General features: G+C 51.9%; 7 protein-coding genes across 7 annotated transcripts; 5 read left to right on the top strand and 2 right to left on the bottom strand.

Annotated features, from left to right (window-relative positions):
- The first annotated feature begins 70 nt into the window (after positions 1 to 70).
- Positions 71 to 3,017, top strand: B0T26DRAFT_720843 (general substrate transporter). Its single transcript, XM_060442507.1, has 8 exons — positions 71 to 572; positions 684 to 1,007; positions 1,084 to 1,167; positions 1,244 to 1,369; positions 1,434 to 1,863; positions 1,945 to 2,082; positions 2,150 to 2,235; positions 2,384 to 3,017. Exons 1-8 carry the CDS (start codon positions 472 to 474, stop codon positions 2,628 to 2,630), a joined length of 1,536 nt encoding a protein of 511 aa, XP_060292505.1. The 5' UTR covers positions 71 to 471; the 3' UTR covers positions 2,631 to 3,017.
- B0T26DRAFT_859815 (polysaccharide lyase family 4 protein) lies at positions 3,017 to 5,189 on the bottom strand. Its single transcript, XM_060447730.1, has 2 exons — positions 3,387 to 5,189; positions 3,017 to 3,314 (listed from the first exon to the last, which is right to left on the bottom strand). Exons 1-2 carry the CDS (start codon positions 4,974 to 4,976, stop codon positions 3,282 to 3,284), a joined length of 1,623 nt encoding a protein of 540 aa, XP_060292504.1. The 5' UTR covers positions 4,977 to 5,189; the 3' UTR covers positions 3,017 to 3,281.
- Positions 5,190 to 6,282: 1,093 nt separating this feature from the next.
- Positions 6,283 to 6,602, bottom strand: B0T26DRAFT_620519 (ribosomal protein S28e; the record flags this gene model as incomplete). The annotated part of the gene is made up of 3 exons (XM_060436068.1): positions 6,283 to 6,338; positions 6,394 to 6,477; positions 6,542 to 6,602. Coding segments are annotated over 3 exons (201 nt in total), but the record flags the coding sequence as incomplete, so codon positions are not given.
- Positions 6,603 to 7,856: 1,254 nt separating this feature from the next.
- B0T26DRAFT_742754 (glycoside hydrolase) lies at positions 7,857 to 9,618 on the top strand (the record flags this gene model as incomplete). Its single annotated transcript, XM_060444162.1, has 8 exons — positions 7,857 to 7,946; positions 8,015 to 8,199; positions 8,309 to 8,547; positions 8,608 to 8,730; positions 8,788 to 8,895; positions 8,965 to 9,189; positions 9,257 to 9,519; positions 9,580 to 9,618. The coding sequence occupies 8 exons, from the start codon at positions 7,857 to 7,859 to the stop codon at positions 9,616 to 9,618; spliced, it is 1,272 nt and encodes a 423-aa protein (XP_060292502.1).
- A 537-nt stretch (positions 9,619 to 10,155) lies between these two features.
- Positions 10,156 to 12,820, top strand: B0T26DRAFT_720807 (uncharacterized protein). Its single transcript, XM_060442506.1, has 3 exons — positions 10,156 to 10,886; positions 10,947 to 12,419; positions 12,491 to 12,820. The coding sequence occupies exons 1-3, from the start codon at positions 10,308 to 10,310 to the stop codon at positions 12,533 to 12,535; spliced, it is 2,097 nt and encodes a 698-aa protein (XP_060292501.1). The 5' UTR covers positions 10,156 to 10,307; the 3' UTR covers positions 12,536 to 12,820.
- Positions 12,821 to 13,112: 292 nt separating this feature from the next.
- B0T26DRAFT_653956 (cytochrome c/c1 heme-lyase) lies at positions 13,113 to 14,224 on the top strand (the record flags this gene model as incomplete). The annotated part of the gene is made up of 3 exons (XM_060438505.1): positions 13,113 to 13,214; positions 13,268 to 13,890; positions 13,969 to 14,224. 3 exons carry the CDS (start codon positions 13,113 to 13,115, stop codon positions 14,222 to 14,224), a joined length of 981 nt encoding a protein of 326 aa, XP_060292500.1.
- A 1,455-nt stretch (positions 14,225 to 15,679) lies between these two features.
- B0T26DRAFT_653710 (S-adenosyl-L-methionine-dependent methyltransferase) lies at positions 15,680 to 16,546 on the top strand (the record flags this gene model as incomplete). The annotated part of the gene is made up of 2 exons (XM_060438481.1): positions 15,680 to 15,827; positions 15,888 to 16,546. The coding sequence occupies 2 exons, from the start codon at positions 15,680 to 15,682 to the stop codon at positions 16,544 to 16,546; spliced, it is 807 nt and encodes a 268-aa protein (XP_060292499.1).
- Positions 16,547 to 18,136: the final 1,590 nt, after the last annotated feature.

Genomic DNA, 18,136 nt, shown 5'->3' with positions numbered 1-18,136 from the left:
CTGGCCACCTCTCCCTGATCTTCCTTTTAGGAAGGGACCGACGGAGACTCCTCAACAAATTACCCCGCAGCTTCGATCAACCTGCCCCACGACGCAGTGGTAGGACAGAACTTGCAGACCTGCCAGGCTTGGTAGGTCGGGAGGGTACTTGGCACACCATTTCGCAGCACAACTTGCAGCCAGTGGTCTCAGAGAGCCGAAATCCGGCCTCGATCATCTGCCGCGTGAGCAGTGAGGGGGCTAGAGGGAGCTAAGATGTGCGAGTGTCACCCATATGAGCATGTTGTGTCCAGATTCTGTAGCAGGATAGCGAAGCTAGAGAAGCAGACGTCGCTCTTTCTCATTTTCTTTTCCCTCATCAACCGTCTACAGTCGACGGCGCATACTGCACAAGTTATTTAGATTTAGGGAGAGATCCCACAGTCCCCCGTTTGCCAGCATCCTCCCCCGACGTCATCCGATATCAATAACATGCCGGCTTGGCAGACGAGCTGGGGCATGGGCGTCTCAAAGGCGACCTGGCGCCTCCACTGTTTCTGTCTTTTTCTCGCGCTTGGCTCTTTTGTCTGGGGGTAAGAAACTATCTACCTCGGTCCAGCCCGGACTGGGCCGTCATGATTATACCTAGCTAGACTGCTCAGGGTCGGATGAGCTAATTGCCATGGCCTGCTTGCGTCTCTCAGGTACAACGTCGGCGTCTTGGCATCGGTCCTGGTGCATCCTGGCTTCAAGGAGACACTCGACAACCCCGACGCTTCCAAGAGCGGCCTGATCACGGCCATCTACTACCTTGGCACCTGGACCAGCTACATCTTCTTTGCCCACCCGGCTGCAGACAGACTTGGCCGCCGCTATGCTGCCCTGACCGGCATGTTCGTGACGTGTCTTGGTCAGGCACTCCAAGTGGGTGCCTCCGGACCCAGCGCTCTCGCTATGATCATTGCCGGCCGTATCATCGCCGGCATGGGCACCGGTATCATCTCTACCAGCGTGCCTCTTTATCAAAGGCGAGTGTTATCCATCGACCTGGGCTCACAAACAGACCAGTCAAAATTATTGACCGATTATATTTAATTCGTTTAGTGAGATCGCTCCGGCCAAGCATCGCGGTAAATATGTCGTTATGAATCATATTGGATTTGTTGCAGGCCTCGCCATGGGCTTCTGGTATGCAGATAATCATCCCGCCCTGCCCCGTCCTGTTGGTCTTGGTCTCGGTGATTTTGACACCACCTCCTTGCAGGGTCGGCTACGCCGTGACATTCTGGGACACCCCAAACGGCCACGAAATGGGATGGCGCTTGTCGCTTGCCATCTCTTTCATCCCTGGCTTTTTTTTCGTCCTGGGTCTCCCATTCATGCACGAGTCGTAAGTACCCCCATAAAACTACCCGCAATACTTAGACCCCTCCTGACTTGACAATAATGAAAAGGCCTCGCTGGCTTGTAGAGCACGGCCAGAGTGCCGCTGCCTCAAAAACGCTCCAGTTCTACCGCGAGGGCTATTACAGTGCCGATGAAGTTGAAGCCGAATTGGCCGAAATCGAGAACTCGGTAGCTGCTTTCAAGGCCTCAGGTCTGACTTGGATCTCGCTCTTCACGGACCCCAGCCTCTTTGCCCGGCTATGGCGGTCTACCCTGTTGCAGTTTATGGCTCAAATGTGTGGTGCTACGGCTATGAAGTACTATCTGCCGGTTCTCTTCAAAGCGCTAGGGCTCGGCTCTCGGCTGTCGTTGCTGGCCGGCGGTATTGAGAGCACGCTAAAAATCGGGTGCACTGTGCTGGAGATGGTGATCATTGACAAGTTTGGCCGGAGACTCACGCTTGTAGTGGGCGCCGCCGTTATGGCCTTTGCACTCTTGGTAAGGGAAGCTTGATTGCTATATGACCCCCTCCTCGTCTAGCACAAAAGCCTGCTAACGCTCGTACGTTTGACATATTAGATCAATGGCGCCCTTCCTCTAGTCTACCCAAATAACGTGAACAGGGCCTCAGATTACACCTGTATTGTCTTCGTTTTCATCTACTCGCTTGGGTACAGCATGGGGTTTGGCCCGGCAGCCTGGGTCTACGGATCTGAGGTCAGAGCGGCACGCGTACAACCAATAGTGATTGGAACTCCGGCTAACCAAGCACCAAGCTATTCAGATCTTTCCCACGGCAGCCCGTGCTCGTGGACTCAGCTTTGCTGCCTCAGCCGGCGCCATCGGCTCCATTGTGGTTGCACAAATCTGGTATGTGTCTAATTAGCTCACGCTTTTGACGCCCACCCTTTCCCAGCATAGATTCATCTTGAGGTGGCATGGGTTCCAAAACACACAGGTCCAGTACCATGTGATGCTACGTTGAAATTGTGGAAGGTGAGCTAACTTAACTGTGAAGGCCCATTGGAATTGCCACCATCGGCTCCAAAATCTACTTCTTCTTTATGGCCATAAACCTGATATGTGTTCCAATCATCTACCTTCTGTATCCCGAAACAAACGGGCGTCGACTCGAAGATATGGACGTCCTGTTCGGGGGAAACCCTGCCGTCTATCCGACCCACCTTCTTGACCAAGACGTTGACGATACTCGCGGCCTCGTGCCAAAAAACATCTCAGGCCAATCACGCGGATCTGGAGCCTGACCAGCCTATATAATTTCAAAGTCGGGTCCTCGAATAGCAAGTCGAACTTTTCTAGTCGGGTTCGCTGCTACCCGCCTGGTTAATTAGTTATGTGGTTCCAGAGTCCAGATTATCTGATGGTAACATAAGATGGAACGGATGCCTGTCATGCAGGAATTGCTCATGTAATTAAACGTTTGATTGTGGCATTGTTGCGCCTAATTTGAATGTTATCGGGTTCCAAGAAGAAGGTTTTGAAGACTTTACCCAAGCATAGACACCTTATTGCTATTTATTATTTCAGAACTCATGTGTCATTCAGGGCCCTGGGGAGGTTCTGGGCTTAACCGGAACCACGTGGTGGCTAGCATAACTGTTTTGCACAATGACTAGTACTGGTATTTCGAGCCACCCTAACTATTCTAGATATACTATAAAAACCTTGTGTGGAGCGATACTATGATGTTTATATAAAATTATAATTGCTAGAATTTCCCTCGAAGTTCTCGGGGGCAGGGGACCGGGTGTGCTGCGGGAAGAAAATCGAATTTCCTGGCATTGCAACTAATAACCCGGTTCAGACTTTAAAGTGAAATAACTAGATAGCTGTGTGTCATCCTAATCACGGCATAAGCTGGTGGTTGCAAAATAGTTTCTCCCCCATTAGACTAATTATGTTGTAAATAGCTCAACACAATCGAAAATCTATTCCAAGTATTAACAAATGGCAAAGGAGCTAGATAGTCAACACGGATAGACCGGGAGGAATTAACTTACGAAGTTGGGGCTCAAAAATGTGGTGCCGCTACTTCCCGACAGTGAGCTAATGGTGATGGTGTTGCTGCCGGCGACGAGCTTGCCGGAAGGAATGTTCACTTCGTAAATCTCGCCGTAGCCCCTGTATGCGCCACGAGTGACACCTCGGCTGTCGATCTTGTTTGGAGCGCCAGGCGTCGGCCCGGCCCAGCCGTTGACCGTCGCCTGAGGACGGCTGCCTGCAAAGCTGAGCGTTGTGGCGATGCGTAGCGTCGCAGCCCCCGGTGCGCTCCCCAGAGTGAATTTGATTGTTACGGGGCTGTTGGCGCTCTGGAAAACAGCCATGGGGAAGTCGGAGAGAGACGAGCTGCCAACGGTATATGTCAACGGGCCCCAGCTGCTCATTCGGCTGTCTGACGGGTGCATGCGGAGGAACTTGTCCGCGTTTCGGAAGCCAGTTGGCTGGCCGTCGTACTCGCCAATCTTAAAGACGGACTTGGAGGCGGTTTTGAAGGTGCTGGCAATGTTTGCGGTAGTGGTCCTTCCGGCCAAGACGGTAACTGAGGTGCTGGCAATCTTGAATTCGGTCTGGTACAGCACCATTGTATAGGTACCCGGCTTCATCGGAGGCGACGTAAAGGACGCACCGGAGCCTGTCTTGGCCCAGTACTGAGCCGCGTTATTGTAAAAATGAACTACGCCCTGCAAATTGTTGGGCACGCCGGTTGCCGTGCCAGAGACCGTTCCACGACCTGATGAGGGAACATAGCCCGTTACACCGAGCTCTCCGAACCAAGAGACGTCCACGCCCTTCACGCCAGGGATCCCAGAGCGCGAGAATTGCATCAGATAGGGCCCATGCAGGCCGGTACGGTACGCCTCGGTCTGCACATGGCCGCTGTTCATGTAGTTGTAGAGATTGGTGGACGCGCCGGCATTGTTGGAGTTGATATCGCGGAAGAATGGGCCGCCCGACGAAGACTCTTGCTGGGGCGTCATGATGCATACGTGTATCATGTCGCCTCCGCCATAGACGCAATGCGAGTCCTCGTCGATGAAGCGTGTGGACGAGTAGAACTTGGAGCGTGTCTGGCCGTTGACAATGTAAACATCTGAGCCCTCGACCGCCGAGCTGGCGCCGTTGGTGTTTGAAACATCCCCATATGGATATTCACTAGGCAGCTTGTCCGGCAGCAGACGAGCGATGAACCGAGGTTCCCCAATCGATGGCTCGGCCGTGATGTACGTCGCCAGGTAAATGGCGCTGTCCCCCTCGCGAACCACCATGTAATGCGTCAAGGTGCTGGTCACGCAGGTGATTTTGATGTATTTGGACGAGCCAGATATCTGGCTTATGGAAACAGTCGCCGAGCCGAGGCCCGAGTTGACGTGTGTACCAGCGCTGTAATACTGAAGCTCGGTGCCGCGGTATTTGATTGACTTGATGTCACAGCTCGACTGGCTCACAGAGAAGACCAGTGTATTGGCTGAGCCAGCATCAACAACGTAGTTACCACCAGATGACGTGTATCCAAACGCACAGAACGCACCACGGGCGAGGAAGGCCGTGAAGAGAATGACAGACAGCATTTTTGCCCTGAGGGTGTGCATTGTCTTCACCAAGTTGTCTCTTGGTACCTAGTAATTAGCCAGGTATGGATAGGTACTCACGCTCACTCTGGAAGTGGCACAACGGTAAGCACCGGGATGCTGGGCAAATGATCATTGCAGCTTCATCTTTAAGTACCTACCCACCCAAGCTGGCAATTACCTAGTCGGCCCCGGTTCGGTGGACTTGTATTAAAAACCTTAGCAGCGCTAGAGTTAAAGCTAGACCTCTTGTTCTCAGTTCCGGGCAGACAACGACGCTGCCAGGCCCGTTTAATTAAACCGCCACATCTTATTGGCGGAATTCAGCTTGAGCCATGATCCGTATTTCAAAAAAAAACCGGGACAAACGGACCTTTGTGTCCCAATTGAGACGGGCAGGTAGCATCCAGCGGAGCGGGTGGGTTCTTAGAGAAGTTAGTGTGTTTTGCATACAGCCAAGACGGTGCCTCGCTGCCGGCATGGACATGCTCCCTCGTCGTTGTCAATCGACAAATCGTATTATACAAGAAAAGATTCAGAACAACTTGAAGTCAAGCCGGGCTACGGAACATCGGACAGTCAGTAGCTGGACCAAGATCCCGCATATCCGGCAGGCGCTCTGTAGTTAACTTCATGATTTATTTTGGGCAGAGGCAGCGACACAACCCCGGGTCTGTTGTCCGTTACCTGGCCGCGTTAACTCCACATCGCCCCCCTTTGCAAATGCATAGGGTAACAGCTTCCAGAAAGGCATATACATGTCAACGCTGATGTCAGGTATTAAGCTAGGAGCGAAAGTGAAAGACATGCGCGAAGTTGATTTTTTTTTACAGCTCAGTTGGTCCCCGATCCCATAGCCAAGGGGAACTTAGTGGGCTGCACCCAGGACTGCACGATGCCCGTAGATCTTGGGTCTACAAGAAAGGTCTTAGGTCGTGGGATACATGCTGGCAGTGTGGCCAGACTTTGCGAGGGAACTTGGCTGCCAAAATGGGATCTGAAGAGGGCTATGCTCATAGCCAAATTTTCTCGTGCCCGGATCTTTGGTGCTCTCCAGCGAATGCGATGTGTTTCCCCCGAACATAGCAGTAACCCTAGGTTGCGGGGCAACTTATAAAAACCGATAAAGCCAGGCCGCTGTGTGAGATTCTGCGCAAGGCAAGACTCATGATACCGTTCTACCGAACTCCCATCCATTGATATATCCCACAGCTCCTTCGCGGCAGGTCAACCTAGCAATGCTCCAAAACAAGACCGACCGAGATATGGCGTGGTCAACTCCTAGCATCCCCTTCCCGACTCTCTCGCGAATCCAGAATTTTTATCTCAGGCGGCGAGCCTCGCGTTCGGATTCTAGGAGAACCAGGATGTCATTCTCGCGCACTACATAAATCGGTTAGCATATGCCACTACCCCGCCCAGAAAATACAGTGCATACCCGGGCCCTTGACGTTTCGGATGATGGAACGGGTCTCGTCGTCCATAAACTCGACGCGGACCTGGGTGACGCCACCACGAGAACCTATTTTTTGGCTGTCAGCGAGGGCAATTCGGCCGTCAGGGACGCTGATGGGCGGCTTTCGTACCGGTGCGGCCGAGAACTCGGGTGACCTTGACAAGCTTGACGGGGGCCTTGGAAGAATCCATTTCTGCAACTGTGTGATGACGAGTCGTCGAAGTTCGGGCGCAGGGTCGAGATTCGGAGCGTTGCGTCGAGGATGGCAAGAGATGCAAAAAATCCCCAAAATCAAAGTGTGGGAGCCAAATCTGCAGGGCTTCCGGAACCCTATAATTTCCATTCCGAGTGGCAGCAGGTACGTGGGTACTTGCCAGCTGCCCAACTGTCGGTTGCCCCACCGCCACCAAATCGGCAGATTTCAGGCTCCACCTTTATCGAACTGTAGGGCATACGCGCAGCGGCACAGCCCGCCCTTGACCTTTGACTCTTCAGTTCATATTCGGTTCACATTAGTCGCGGTACCACGAGTTCGTGCTTCCACCTACGAATACCCGGGACACTTGTTTTTGTAAGCTCGCATTCCAGGCTTCTCTGTACCCTATGTCTAACTAGCGCCTCAGTTCATAGGCTAAATCAACAGGGCAAAATATTAAACAAAGTAGGCGGCAGGTTGGTTTCTTCAGGATCTAGCATCTGCATACTTCAACATGCTACTTTGCTAAGGAGTACTCGCCAATTGCTAGACAGAAGCGGCCTAGACTAAGGAGTCTTTTGCGGTACACATACCCGGATAGATCAAACTCCTCTGAATTCAGCCTGGGTAAGTTGAAACTGATTGATCTGGCTTCAAGTTCTGTCCTCGGCCATGCTCACCCCCGCTCATGAGATTTACCTTGGCATACAATGACCCAAGAGCTAGCCCCACAGATCCTCACATTGCACGACATAATAACAGATGGCACCAGTACTAGGGTCCAAGAACCGGATATTGGGAATCGAGTGATCCCAAAGGAAGTTTGGAAATATCAAGTTCTCTGACAGTATCAGCCTATTATGAACGTGAGACACGCCAATAATTTTGGGCAGTTTAAGTAAACTACCAAAGATTAAAGGATCTCGATCTGGTTTTGAAACCCCCAAAAATGAATTCTGTTCATACTGTCAAAAACGTCAACCCGCGCTATAGTACGCGCAACACCGAGGACTAGCACGGGTTTTGGCGAATAAAGCAAGCGCTAAAGAAGGCGATAGGGCTTTGGTGTTCTAAATACAAGAGACCTCCGGATTTCTATATTAAGCCTAAACGCAATTACCATATGTGCTTTTTATACTATGACCTACAGTCTAAGCAGACGTTTCTGACAGCCCGAACAGACTCCCTCATGTTTATGTTTGCATCTACTTGCTAACTGTTGACTTTAGTTAGTTTCGAGGCCACTACAATGGAGCTTCTCACCAAATTCAAAGATTTCAGACAGAGGAACTCATCCTCAAAGTCAAAGTCAGGACGGAAAGTGTTCGCCCACTACATGGTAAACTACCTGCCGAGGGCCCAGTGGGTTGTTACACGAGCGTGTTTAGCTTACTTCTGTCCAAATAGGTAGGTATAACCTGCCACCAATCGTTGGGACAGTGGCACCATGATATCATGATGGCTAAAGACGCCGGCATTGATGGGTTTGCGCTAAATGTTGGCCCTTCTGACCATTGGACCAACACACAACTGAGGCAGGCATATCTTGCAGCTGACCAGGCACAAGATTTTGTTCTGTTTATTTCATTTGAGTACATAAGCCCATTCCTTTCCGGCCAACTTTCATTTCCAATTCTTCTCGTGCCTGTACCAGGTTCAGGAACTTCACGTGATGGCAGCTTACTTTCTTTCTCTATTTAGTATGGCCGCCGGCCAATGGCCAGTCTTTCAGGTGGTTGACTTGATCAACGAGTACAAGTCGTTCACTGCACAGATGACCGTCGATGGACTGCCATTGGTATCAACATTTGAAGGCCCGGGATGGGGCGAGAACTGGAGTACAGTTCGCAACCAGACTGGCGGTATTTTCCTCATTCCAGACTGGTCTAGTCTAGGGCCGTATGGAGTTGGCCAGAAGTTGAATACTATCGACGGGGCATGTGAGTAGACTCCTGCCATCTGCCCTGTAACAAATACGCCCCCATGCTTACTCCAGCTAGTCTCCTGGGATGCGTGGCCAAAGGCTGGCCACAGCAAGGTTTCAGTGACGGAGGACTTGATATATAAGAGTCAACTAAACGGCAAAAAGTATATGATGGGGGTCAGCCCCTACTTCTACACCAGTATGTCTGAAAGCTCGGCAATTGCTTGTTGTATAGATGGTGCTGACATGCGGGCAGATCTGCCCCAATGGAGCAAGAATTGGTATTGCCCCAGCCACTCTCTGTGGTATGACCGGTGGCAGCAGGTTTTGGAAATAATGCCGGACTTTGTTCAAATCATCACTTGTACGTTCGGCGTCAGCCTCCACCACACATCGTTTCAATATGCTCACACGAGAACAAAATTCCAACCAGGGAACGACTATGGTGAGTCAAGCTACATCTGCGACACTGTGGCGGATCAACTCGTTAGGGGGGCGGACAAATATGTCACGGGCTACTCGCATTCGGCATTTAGAGCTGTTTTGCCCTTCTTCATCGCCGCATACAAAGCTGGGTCGTCCAGATTTGATTTTCAGGGAGGCGACGTCGCAATTGCTTGGTATCGCACGACCCCTGCCAAGGCTGGAGCTGACGGAGGTGAGTCTATCTGATATGTCACTCTAACCAACTTTCAAGCTGTGCACGAAGACTGAACAGCAGAAAGGCACCTGCTGGGGACAAGGCGGCACGGATTCGGCCGCAAACGGGGCAAAGGACGTGGTTTCAATCATGGCAGCTACCAAAGGCACAACTTCCGTCACAGTTGCCATCGGAGGTCGTAAAACTACCTTCGAGACTAAGAGCGAAATAGGGGTCTCGTATTTTGAGATGCCGTTCGACTGCCAAACACTGGGCCCTGTAACGATCACGCTGAATGGAAAAACGACAGAGGGCCCGCCAATCACGAACGAATGCCACGAGGGTCAAGTAAGTGACCACTGGTGCAAAATATGAACTGCCTTTTTTCCGGAACACTAATTTTTATAGGTCAATTTCAACGCGGTTGTAATTCAAGCCTGCGCGTAAGGGTGATACGGCGCTATCGTAGGATTTCCAAGGGCAAAACTACTACATACACACATGTTGTTTGCTATCAGCCTATCACAATGTCGATTCGGGGAGTAGTGCGGAGTAACCCATGCGTACCTAGACTAGCGGAAAAGATAAGTATGTGCTCGTCCGGGTTATCAAGCCAACTTGTGTATATCACTTTGTGGAAGAGCTGCAAATCGATTCCAACATGGAATCTTAAGCATTATGTTAGAAGTGGAGTTTGCAAGAAAAGGCGGGCGGGTTTGTTTCAAGATACGATGCTAAGGTATTCTCCGTACGTCTTCTATTGTGCCTCGGTATTGTTGCCTGTTCCCGTATGGGTGCCGAGTTACGGATAATACAGTGCATATCGGTCGGGCACGGTGTGGTACCAACTGGAAACTAGCGCAGGATCGCGGTGTTGGTTTTGGGTCCTGTTGGCTTCCACTGCAGCAATATGGAACCCAGTCAGTCAACGACGTCACAGCGCGCGCTTGCCAAGCGACGCCTAGGTTTCCCCCGAACTCCCGTCCGCAACCGCAACCGCAACCGCAACCGCAACCGCAACCGGCACCCCAATGCGCCTGGGAACTACGCTGAAAATTTCCTGGCGGTAGTAAGGTTGAGAATGCCGTGAGCGTCAGCTAACAACATAGTTTCGCAATAGCAGCTGCCGCGGCGTCATGAGGCTGGTTCTCGCCTTGCGCCGCCTGTCTTCTCGCGCAGAAGCATCTTGGTGCCATGCTCCACTGCCGAGTCCCTTGCGCGGCGCGCTCCGGCCCTCCCGGGCGTCCTTGCTTACTGTTGTCTCTCGAAGCGCCGCGCACTCCCGACCTCGATCATGGCCTCCTGGGCGTGTCACGTCCCGGACACTGATGGCAGCCGCCAATATCGCATTGGCGGCTGCCGCTTTCGTTGAACTTTCTGAGAAGGAAAATACGGGCCCCGAAGAGACGACCGAGAAGCGCATGCTTCAGGTCTCGCGGGAGGAGATTAGGAAGACGGTTCGCGACAGTGACACTGGGTTGACCCGGGCTCGGCACCAGGTCGTGCTGTTTCTAGACCTTTACATATGGGAACCAATCTGCACCGGCATCCGCTTCTTGCAGCTAGCCGCCATATTTGTGCCTGTCATACTCACGGTGCCGGCCATTTGGATTGGCAGGCGTCAGCCGTCGCGCGAAAATGAACGATCGGGGACGCTGTGGTGGTATGGATTTCTAGTCAAGGCGATGGAGTGGGCAGGCCCAGCCTTCATCAAAGTAAGGCCGCAACCTGCCCCAAGAGCTAGGTTTCATTGCTGACCACATGTCCATTCTTAGCTTGGCCAATGGGCTGCCTCGAGGTCCGACATATTCCCTACCGAGCTATGTGAAATCATGTCAAAGCTGCACGCAGACGCCCCGGCACACTCTCTGCATGCCACGAAGCGCATCGTTCGAGCCGCTTTTGACGGCCGTAAATTTGACGAGATATTTGAGGAGTTTGAAGAGAGACCCCTTGGCGTTGGGGCTATTGCCCAGGTCTACAAGGCAAAGCTCAAGCCGGGACTGGCATCGCTTGGCGATGTTGATATACTTGATGATGTGAACGATCTCCGCCACAACGTCCGGAGGAATGTTGAGTCGGTCCTCAAGAGCACTCCGAAAAGGGTTCCTTCGTCATATGTCGCTATCAAGGTACTTCATCCCGGAGTTGAACGAATAGTGAGGCGAGACCTTCGCATCATGCGGTTTTTTGCCTCTTTGCTCAACGCAATACCGACTATGGAGTGGCTCTCACTTCCCGACGAAGTTGACCAGTTTGGGGAGATGATGAAGCTGCAGCTCGACCTCCGCATCGAGGCAGCCAATTTGTCACTCTTTCGCAAGAACTTCAAGGATAGAACAACCGCTTGGTTTCCCTTTCCTCATACCGAATTCAGCACTCGGAACGTGCTTGTGGAGGAGTTCGCTCACGGCATCCCTCTGGCCGATTTCATGGCGAATGGCGGAGGCCCTTTCCAGCAAGACATCGCCTCCGAAGGTCTTGACGCTTTTCTCCGCATGCTTCTGTTGGATAACTTTGTGCACGCCGACTTACATCCTGGGAACATCATGGTACGGTTCTACCAGTCTGAGCAGCCCAGCCTGAATCTCCGCTTACGCGGCAAGCGCGAAAGCCCGCCACCAGAACAGCAGGCAGATGTGACTGAGGAAGTCCTCTCTCGGCTGCGTCCATACCGCGGCAAAAAAGAGCTTTGGGCGGCTGAGCTGGCCAAGATCGACCACGAGGGTTTTCGTCCCCAGTTGATTTTCATTGACACGGGGCTCGTAACAGAACTCAATGCCACCAACAGACGGAACTTCTTAGACCTTTTCCGCGCCGTCGCCGAGTTTGATGGCTACAAGGCGGGCCATCTCATGTGCGAGCGGTGTCGACAGCCGGATGCCGTCCTCGACGAAGAGGTATTCTCCTTAAAGATGCAGCATCTCGTTTTAGGAGTAAAGAGCCAAACGCTTGCTCTCGGGAATATTAAGATCGCCGATATTTTACAACAGGTTCTAGGTATGGTGCGACAGCATCATGTCCGTATGGAAGGAGACTTTGTCAACGTGGTCATCAGCATCTTCCTGCTCGAGGGGATTGGACGCAGTCTAGATCCAGATGTCGATCTGCTGAGCAGCTCCCTTCCGATACTGAGGCAGCTCGGCGCACAGAGCGGTAAAGACATGGTCAGGGAGGGCGATTTCTCCATGCTGATGGTCTGGGTTGGCCTCGAAACAAGACGATTTATGCAAGCCAGCATTGAAGATGTGAGATCACCCCCCACCCCCTCTTACAAGCCGATTCAGTAACTGGTCCTAACAAAATTCTCAACTTCTAGGTCGAACGCTGCGTCAAGTACGATCTCCTGGCTCCGAATGTATAGTTGTGTGATGTGTACCTAGCCTGGCTGCACGTTATTTGACTACAGAGGGTGAGAACGATGTAGCATGGGATTCTGTGGATTCTTTCACAACAGACTAATAAGCACTGAAAGCCCGCGGTTCAGTTTAGTACCTAGAACGGCCAAACACGCGCATTCCGGAGAATTGGGTTGGGTATATTGCAAAACTCGCATAATTTGTTTTCCTATTTTGGAGTATCTAGGTGGGTAGGTATGTAGGTAGATATCATTAATGCATTAGAGAGCGGCCTCTTCAATTTTATTCTAGGGCGATAACTGGAAGAATTGATGGTAGGTACCTTACCTTTGTTATAGGTATGTAGATGAGGTCCGAGGTACGGTACAGAGTACGGCGTCCCCACTTCATTTTGGCAAGGCGGGGTGGGGATTCTCAGCTGGGAACACTGCGCGTTCCCGTCGAAGCTTAAACAGGCGTGGCATCCTAAAAAACTTTATCATCCGAGGCCGTCTTTAACTTTGCTCGTGTCCCCACGCAACCATCTACTTCTTGTTGCCAGTAACTTCGCATTTCTCGTGTTAACCCCATTAACCCGTCGCAATGGGTTGGTTTTGGGCCGATGTAGCAGCCACTTCCTCGTCGCCATCACAGCGACCTGCTGTGCCAAGGCACTCTCAAGGCGCTGGAGATGGCTCGCCTCCAGTAAGTTTGGCGTCACCAGCCAGATCCGCAGCTCTGGCTAACCCGTCCTCCAGCCTAGCTGTCCTATGCATAAGCGCACTACCGATGCTCTAAACTCCTCGTCATACCAACGGCCCGCGACTGCAGCACCCCCGTCATCCTGCCCAGTCCCGCATGGCGACCGCGAGGCCCTAGCGGAGCAAGAGGAGTCGACCTTGTCGAAGCTCAACCCACTCAACTATATGTTCCAGTCCATATCGCAAGCGCCAGCGCCTAATCAGACTCTGGCTCTTCCCACGTCGCGCGAGCCTTCGTCGATTCCTAAGGGCACTGGTGACGGTTTTTGGGAGTATCCTTCGCCACAGCAGATGTACAACGCATTGCTGCGCAAGGGCCACACGGATACCGACATCACGGCAGTTGAGAGCATGGTTTCTGTCCACAATTTCTTGAACGAAGGCGCCTGGGCCGAGATCGTCGAATGGGAACGATGGTTTGGGAAAGGCCTCTCGCGAGGTTGGGAGATCAGCAAGCGCGGGGAGGAGAATGCGCCGATGGTATTGAGGAGATTGGAATCCCAGGAGGGCGGGTATCCAGAGCAGCCGAAACTGGTTCGTTTCCAAGGGAGGCCTCAGGAAATGACCCCCAAGGCGGCAATGTTGCAGGTGGCGGGCTGGTTGTATCCGTCCATGTTTGGGTGAGTGCGATGTGAAGCCCAAGGCCGGGACAGATGGCGGCCACTTTTGCGCTTGCGATGCTAATATTTAACTGCCAGAACCGAACCCCCCTTCGATCGCCACGACTGGTACGTGTCTCGAAATGTCAACGGCCAGACCAAAGAAGTGCGCTACGTGATCGACTACTACTCTGGTCCGCCGGAGGAGACCGGCGAGCCTGTCTTCTTTCTTGACGTCCGGCCTGCCATCACCCCGACCGGGGCAGCAGAACGGCTGCTCCGATGGGGAGGAGATGTCTGGTGGAAAGCCTCTGGAGGCGAGGCTCGCTTTTCCAGCCCAGAAACCCGCAAATAAAGGCCTGTTCTAATTGAAAGGATACACTAGAAGGCGTATGCAGGAAACGAGGGCTTTGGGGGCTTGCTGTTGTGCTTGTTACTGTGTTTTTTTAACTCCCCTCCTAATGGTTAAAATGCCCCGAGTCGCCCGAAACAAATAATTCCCATGTAATAGAGCCGCTGTGTATCAAACAGATGAAATCCGAGCTGTTCATTTGTGCTCATGGACTGGCTGGAGCACCAAGCCTTTGCTACGTGGTGCAATGCAATGAAGTATCCTCATAGGTGCCTACAATTGTAGACGTCACTGACGATATCTGCAGAAATACGCGCTATAGCCCCTTCCATTCCACGAAGGATGTCCCTCAAGTCCGAGCTGACCTCTTCAAACACAAGGCAGGCAGCTTTCAAAAAGCCTGGCCGCCCGCCTACAGATACAGTTTAGCTGTGATATGGTCTGCGGCAGTTTCTTTGAGGGGTTACGCAATACGACGCAGGCAGCAAAACTAAGGAACGGAACGGAGTAAAGTTAAATGGTAGGTAGGGCGGGTAAGGTAAGTCGCAGCTTCAATCGCCCCCCTCCCCTCGGTAGACACTTTCTATTTTGCTCTCTAGTAGATGGTCCGTACCCGGGCGCCTTTCTCCCCTTTCTTATTTTTCTTCTTCTTCTGCAATCACGCACACGTCGGCTAGAAACAGCGAACGCCAGGGCTCCACGCGCCGGGTAGTGCACACTACCACAGAAGCCAAATGAATGATGGACTCCAGTCCTAAGGGCGAACCCCATGTTGGCGCCAAGGACAAGGATGAAGCGCTAGATCGCGAAGGCCCGCCCCTTGCCGAGACCCAGCACTTGGCCGATGCTCCAACTGCTGGGCTGCATGCCGGGGATGAACATCGCTCTGAGTCTCTCGGGGCCATGAGCAATTTCTCTGTCAACCTAAGTGTAAGCCTAAAGTTTTTACCGACTATGACACCAGGCTTCAGGTCTCAAGCTTTCGATCTGAAACGGACAAGCAGCTGACCACGGGCGCCAGGTGGACCAAGACGACGATAACAGCACGTATGGTGATGGGGGCAGAGTGTAAGTCCGGTCGTGCAACGCGCAATTTAAAAGTAAACTGGGCTCTCGTTACGGGTGGTTTAAGCTGCTGACCTTCGAGCTGCCTCAGATCCTCGAGTGTCTCTGTCAGCTCTAGCGTGTACGAGTTTGTCGAGGAAAATGGCCGAACATTTCATCGCTACAAGCAAGGAAGTAAGTTTGGCGCCAAGGCCCCTATCCCCGTCGCCATCAGATGTCGTATCTCAAAAATCTAACCTTTCATTCAATGCAGAATACTTTCTCCCCAATGATGAAGTGAGATAGACCCATACCAACCCCTCCCTCACTTACATCAATTCCCTACTAACTCCCTGTCTAGAAAGAGCAAAGCAGATTAGGTCAGACCCTACCTGTACCATAATTCTCTCATCAATGATCATTAACCAGCCTACTACTTTAGATCTTCAGCACGCCATCGCCAAGTTGCTGCTAAAAGGCAATCTTGGGCTTGCACCCCTAGATAAGCCCCGCCGTGTGCTCGATATTGGAACGGGCACGGGAATCTGGGCCATCGAATTCGGTAGGTCACCTAGTCCAGCATCGCTCTCTTCAGTCTCGTCATACTAAAAGAAGTACAAAGCGGAGGAGTTCCCCGACTCGGACGTCCTTGGCACTGACCTTAGCCCAATTCAACCCGAGTACCTCCCACCCAACTGCCGGTTTGAAGTTGACGACGTTGAGGACGAATGGATTTACAGCTCCAAGTTTGACTACATCCACGGACGCCATCTATGTGCGTTTCTTAAAAACTTTGACCATCTCTTCCAGTCCATATTTGATAACCTTAACCCTGGTGGCTGGGTTGAGTTCCAGGAGACTGTGATCGACTTCAAGAGCGTTGACGGGACGGTTGAAGGAACAGCTCTGCAACGATGGAACTTACTTCTCCTCGAGGGCATCCGCAAGATGGGTCGCAACGCTACTGCGGCCACACGCTACAAAAAGTGGATGGAGGAGAAGGGGTTCGTCAACATCGTCGAAAAGAGATTTCCTGTGCCTATGAACCCATGGGCAAAAGGCAGAAACGAGAAAATGATTGGCGCTATGCAGATGACAAACAACCTGGAAGGCGTGGACGGACTCACCATGGCTGTGTTCACCAGGTCGCTCGGCTGGCAGCCAGAAGATGTCGAGAAACTGCTCGTCGACGTCAGGAGAGACATGCAAGACCGGAAGATCCATGCGTTCATTACAATGCAAGTGTTTCTAACCTTCTACCAGGCGCGCGCTAAAGGCTAGACTAACAACCGTACAGAGTTGGAATATGGGCTCAGAAACCCCAATGATGTATACGTATATGCATTACATTCCCTCAAGAGAAGCCAGTGCTTCCCCCACGTGCTCACTCTAGTTCCGAGTTGAGTTTGGTAGGTGGGTTCTACTTCGTCGATTTCTTGGTCGCCATAACTGGGGGATGTTCGCGACATAACTTTGGACATTGTCTATGTCTTGTGCGCGTGATTCCTTGATTGTATTTCCACCAAGTACTGCGTATGTGAGTAATAGAGCACGCGCTGTTGAGTAACTAGTCACCGCAAGCATGCAGCACTGAGAAGCGGAAGGCGGTAAGGCTGATCTCGTCGGTTAGGGTATATTAGCTTCGTGTAATCTAGGATACCAATGCAATTCACGACTCTTGCTCGTGGATACGTTCCGCCTTCGCCAATTCACGGCATTACGTCTCGGTTGAGACACCGCCCCCCTGAAATTCCTCAGCCACCTGACTCAAACTATAGGTGTCGGTATCAAGCACATCCACTATGACAGTCGCCAAGTTCCGATTTATTGCCATCTTCACAATGGCCCTGTCCACACTTGTCCTTGGTTGTGAGGCCACATACACCGCCTACGCCGCAGCCTCCCTGATCTGATACATCTTGCTTGCTCGAGAAATTGCCGGTCAAGTCGGGTTTGCATCTAGGCCGCTGGGAGTTCTTGGTGTCTTGGCTGCAAAGAAGCTGTGGCGAGTCGGTACATGCTAGGTTGTTGCCGCTGTGGCAATCTACAGGCGGACTGACTTTGGTCTGGACGGGCTTGGTTGTATGACAGCTTGGTGCGGGCTTGTTGTCAATGCGAGCCGAGCATGGGGAACAGGCGCCGGCCGTGGTTTTTGACATGATGTTCGAGGGTTGCGAAATGTACTGGGCAGTCCGTAATCTAGAAAGCCGCTTTAGTCGACAATGGCCGAGAGCTTGACAGGGTAATCGAGTGTAATAGTTGGATAAAACTGTCAAGGAATGTCCGATAAAGATGGAGCTGGGACAAAAAAAAGAAGTACAAGTTTTAGAGACACCAAGTTATTGTAATGAAAACTCGGTAGAGGATAAGGTAGAAGAGGGAGTGACCCCGGGAATTCGAGTAAGAGTACCAGTAAGATGGAGTGGAGATAGAGGCCCAAAAGACGGAAGGAGCAGTTGATACTATTCTCACTTCCCTAGGTTGTACACTTGCAACCAGAAAAGAAAGAGGCGGTCGGATTGTACTTGCCCTTAGCTACTACTTTATTTTATGTACCCGCCTAATCACGAGACGACGGGAGAACGGCTACAACCACCTTTGTCACCTGCAGTTCTCATTTATAATGGCTATAAGTGAGGTATCACAAATCTTGGTTGACCTGGCGGTTCCTTCCAGGTTTGACTGAACGACCCAGGCGCAATACATCACCAGAACGGCAAAGCTTGGGATTGACAAACCACCTACTCCGTACTGAGTATAGTAACCCGCATTGAACGTAAAAGGGCCTGAGAAGGTACCAAGCTCAAATATCGAGAGATCAAGCTGCAATTAGGCAAAATTATGGAAACCTCCCTAGCAATAATGGTCGTG

Source organism: Lasiosphaeria miniovina (genome assembly GCF_030549165.1).
Source record: "Lasiosphaeria miniovina strain SMH2392-1A chromosome Unknown B0T26scaffold_6, whole genome shotgun sequence".
Lineage (NCBI taxonomy): Eukaryota > Fungi > Ascomycota > Sordariomycetes > Sordariales > Lasiosphaeriaceae > Lasiosphaeria > Lasiosphaeria miniovina.
Note: the sequence above shows the minus strand (reverse complement) of the source record. Positions and strands in the feature narration are given on the sequence as shown.